Genomic DNA, 4,789 nt, shown 5'->3' on the forward strand with positions numbered 1-4,789 from the left:
ATGTGCTATACATATTGAGGCTTCCGGTGATTCATTATTAGTAGTGCAACAAATGTCCAAGGGTTATCAATGTTTTGACGAATCACTTATAGTTTATCTTTTGATATGACTAGATGCAAGATTTACCTTGGGTTGCTTTAAAATTGTTCATATATCTAGACATGACAATTTGAAGGAGTTGGCACAGCAAGCATATGGCTACTATGTTAACTATGGTGTATTGTATTTCTATCAATAGCCGATGCTAGGTTTTGTCAACATAGGTAAGGCCGAACCGAAGCCCACCGCTTCGGCCACTAATAAAACTTTTATGCAGGCGGAGTAAGGATTGGAGGAAGTTCATTATTAATTATCTGCAAAGTCCTAGCGAAAGGATGAACAATATGGTTCGGAGGATGGTTTTGATCTATGGAACCTTATCACTGGATTGTTATTGAAGTTGGGAAAGTTTCACCCAAACTTGCATGGAAATATTCACACAAGCAATGGCCGACATAAACTTATCGTCATAAGCATATGCAAAATGGCTGATGAAGTGTTGACATCGTCCTTAGAGCAAGCTATGTGCAAGTTATTTTTCGGCACACAAGCTTTGCCGAAAAACAGGGGGGCATGTGTTGACACCAGATTTTGGCACGGTCAAAAACTTATTTATAATGGCCTCAAATGGAGAAGTGTTATACATGAAAAAGTTTTGTATTATCGATACGAACATCTTTGAAGTTTGGGCCATCGCCATCTAATCTCATCTCGAAGGCCGAAGTTGTGTTCGAAATACTGAGATTTTGTATTCAGAACACTATTTGGGACATTACGCCCCCAAGACTGCTTCGTATGGAAAAATGATCTACATGGATTGTCTTCGTCTCATCGAAACGATCGATTTTGATATAAGAATCGTTCCAATCCGAGTTCGTATGCAAAAGTTAGAGCCATCCGAATACAGCACTATCACGAGCCAAAAGTGGCGCGCCCCACCAGACACCCTGTCTGATGGGTAGCGCGAATAACAGCCTGTGTTGCACGAGCGATTTGACTCTCAAGATGAACTCTAATAAAAAAATGTTCAACATAAAAGTTGTTCATCTCGTCGAAGCGGTCAAGATTGCTTTTGGGCTCGTTTCCATCCGAGATGGTTTACCACCTCAAAAGTTACACGCAAGGTGCAGCCAGTTTAAACCGAACAGTTTTGGAAAGTTCGGACAAAATTAATCCGAATTTGACTAGGGTTTTGGACGTGAATCCAAGCCTTTTACTTGCACGGGAAGTCCAGCCGCCTCTTATATACCTGAGGGATGATGGCCGATTGAACAATACACAATCGATCAATTCATCTACCACTTTTTATCTTTTATCTTTTCTCCTTAACCCTAGTTCTTTTTCTTCCTCGTTCTTCGTTCGTTCTTCTTGATTGCAGGGCGGCGAACCTTGAGGCCCTAGGGGCGATCAGGTCGACCTAGGGCAGCCCATAGCCGCCGCGCGCCCAGACGGGGTCCCTCCCGGGCGTGTGGGGTTTCGGGTCCTCAAAAGCACCCGCCGGATTGCCTGCGTACCGCGCTTCCGACCGGGTCTCCTTCAACGTGAGCTGCGGTGCATCACCCTCGGCGTTGGAGGTACACGGTGACGTGTTCGTGTGCGAACACTACTGTAAAATTTTAGTTAGGTCCAAATTAGTAAACGAAGCTCTTTTCTTTCACCGTTTGTTTTTCGTTGCTTCATTTGTTTTGATTCTTTTTGCAAACCGGAGTTCTTAAGTTGAACTTTCTGGTTAGATCTCTTATTTGAGTTGTACATGTGCATTAGATGAGTACTTATTGTATGCTTGTTTGCTTGTTTGTTTGCGATAGAGCACCCGGAGTGCGCCGCTTGCTACTTCAAATCTCTAGGTTTCACGGATCATCAGCAAGGCAAGTAACACTTTGATCATACCTCTTTACTACCCAGTTTTATTGCATTAGATCAATCCTCAAACAATTGCATGATTAGGATCTAAATAAATTGTGGTTTTTGGGAAGTAGTTGAGGTAGTACCTGTTGCCTGTTTTATTATCAAACCCTTGTGAGTTACTTCTACGTTTGCTTACTGCCATGCTATGCTAGTAGACGTGGATTGGGTGAGTGAATCCATGATAGATGTGAGATTTTTATTTAATGGTTTATTTAAGGTAGCAACTTTAATACACATCTGGGTGGATTGAGGCACCTGGGTATTCCAGTGTTTGCCTGTTTTTTTTATGGACCACCACACAGGCTCAAAGTGATCATAAGATTATTTCATGCTAGAAACTTCCGTGTGCAGCCACAAGCTACTATGGGCTCTAGCATAGTTGATTAAGTTGCGTGAGCTCTTGAAGAGGTAGACTAGCAGATGTAGTGGGTTGTAGGTTGGTACTGTCTACCCGGAGTAGAGAGTTAATGCTTCTGAAAGACTGTGACTCGGTCATCCGTTTCTCAAGCATCGTGAAGTGAGAGAAATTCAGTGGAGGAGATCGAGTCTTGTGGGGAAAACTGCGCAAACCTCTGCAGAGTGTATAAACTAATCATGGTTAGCCGTGTCCCCGGTTATGGACGTTTTGAGTATCTAGTACTTGGATTATCATGTGAATCTCATCATGTTACTTTAATTTAATTTGTTGGGTTTAATGATGATGCTTAATTGGGATTGAGAGGGTGTCTACACTCTCAATGTTTAACAACCACCCTGATAGTTAAATAAAATTTATTCCTTTGTTGTAGGGAAAAATTGGCTTTATGCAAAACTGTAACGATAGAGCATTCCACCAGCCATATAAGCATGTAGTATAGCATACTTCTGTTCATTTTTCTCTATGTGTTACATTGCCAGCATATTCCATGTGCTGACTCGTTTTTGGGCTGCAACGTTCATGCTGCAGACTTTTCAAACGACGAGTAAGGTGCCTCTTAGGTCGTGGTTCTATACTCAGTGATGCCGTTGGAGTTGATGGACTCACTTATCTTCCAAGCCTTCCGCTGTTATCATCATTAGATGGTCCTAAGCCATATTTATTGTAATAAGTCCTCCTTTGGAGACATTTGACGTAATAAGTGTGTGATTGCTACTCTGTTATAAATCCTTTAAGTACTGTGTGTGTCATCATTACTGATCCAGGGATGACACTGAAGCACAGAGATCAGACTGTTTGAGGTTTGGTCGCTACACCTATGGTCACGCCTGGGCAAGCCGGCAAATTTCTTCCCAACCAAAAATACGCCCAGAACCACACTGCCGGCGTTGAACCCACTATCTCTCCAGTTCCCAAATCTATGCACACCGCGCTTCGAGATGTCCATTGGCTAACTGCTATGCAGGATGAGTTCAAGGCGCTGACGGCGAACCGGACGTGGACGCTCGTTCCTCATCCTCCTGGAGCAAACATTGTCACAGGCAAATGGGTGTTCCGGCACAAATACAAGGCGGACGGGAGCTTGGAGCGGTACATGGCGCGATGGGTTGTCAGGGGCTTCTCTCAACGCCCTGGCATGGACTTTGACGAGACGTTCTCTCCAGTTGTCAAGGTGGCAACAATTTGCACCGTTCTCGCCATTGCCGCTGCTCGTGACTGGCCTGTGCACCAAATGGACGTCAACAATGCGTTCTTGCATGGGCACCTCACTGAGCGCGTCTACTGCCAGCAGTCGGCCGGCTTTGTCGACAACCAACACTCTGAGCACGTTTGCCTCCTCGACAAATCTCTGTCCTGATTCAAGCAAGCCCCGCGGGCTTGGTTCGCCCGCTTCGCCGCGTTCCTGAGCACGCTCGGCTTCGTTGCGTCTCGTGCCGATCCGTTGATGTTCACGCTCCACGGCGCCTCTGGGACTGTGTTCTTGCTGCTCTACGTCGACGACATAGTGCTCACCGCGTCGAGCGCGTCCATGCTTCGTCATCTTCAGCATCTCATGGCGGCCGAGTTCTCCATGAAGGACCTCGGCGCCCTCCACTACTTCCTCGGCATCAGCGTCACGCGCGACGCCAATGGCTTCTTCCTCTCCCAACAGTAGTACGCTGCTGAGCTACTGGATCGGGCCAACATGGCCACCTGCAAGCCCGTCTTCACTCCCGTTGACACGCGCTCCAAGCTGTCTGCCAGCGACGGCGTGCCTGTCCGCGACGCCTCCAAGTACCGCAGCCTTGTAGGCGCACTCCAATACATCACTCTGACGCGGCCGGACCTCGCCTACGCTGTGCAACAAGCCTGTCTGTGCATGCACGATCCCCGTGATCACCATCTGGCGTTGGTCAAAGGATCCTCCGTTACCTACGCGGTACCACGACACACGGGCTTCATCTCCGGCCCTCCTACGAGCTCAACCTTGTGGCGTACTCCAACGCCAACTGGGCGGGGGTGCCCCGACACACAGCGCTCCACGTCCAGCTACGCGGTCTTCCTCGGCGACTCCCTCGTCTCCTAGTCATCCAAGCGGCAGCCGACGGTGTCACCTTCGAGCGCGGAGGCCGAATACCGTGATGTTGCCAACGTGGTGGCAGAGTGCTGCTGGTTGCACCAGCTCCTTGGTGAACTGCGCGTGCCCCTGCCCACCGCCACAGTCACCTGCTGCGACAACATCTCCGCGGTGTACATGGTTGCCAATCCAGTACATCACCGCCGCACCAAGCACAACGAGCTCGACATCCACTTCGTCCGCGAGAAAGTTGTGTTGGGACAGCTGCGTGTTCTTCATGTCCCCACCGCACAACAATTCGCCGACATCATGACAAAGGGGCTCCCGACTCCGGCATTCCAGGAATTCCGCTCCAGTCTGTGCATTCG

At 48.0% G+C, this 4,789-nt stretch overlaps 1 protein-coding gene across 1 annotated transcript in view; it reads left to right on the forward strand.

Moving 5' to 3' along the window:
• Positions 1 to 4,049: 4,049 nt before the first annotated feature.
• The window catches only part of LOC119361595, a 5,181-nt gene continuing 4,441 nt past the window's right edge, over positions 4,050 to 4,789 (forward strand). The window contains exons 1-2 of the mRNA XM_037626730.1: positions 4,050 to 4,202; positions 4,431 to 4,776. Of these exons, the coding sequence (XP_037482627.1) occupies positions 4,050 to 4,202; positions 4,431 to 4,776 (499 nt within the window). The remainder of the gene's footprint in view (positions 4,203 to 4,430; positions 4,777 to 4,789) is intronic.

This window comes from Triticum dicoccoides, chromosome 2B, assembly GCF_002162155.2.
Source record: "Triticum dicoccoides isolate Atlit2015 ecotype Zavitan chromosome 2B, WEW_v2.0, whole genome shotgun sequence".
In the NCBI taxonomy this organism is placed as follows: Eukaryota; Viridiplantae; Streptophyta; class Magnoliopsida; order Poales; family Poaceae; genus Triticum; species Triticum dicoccoides.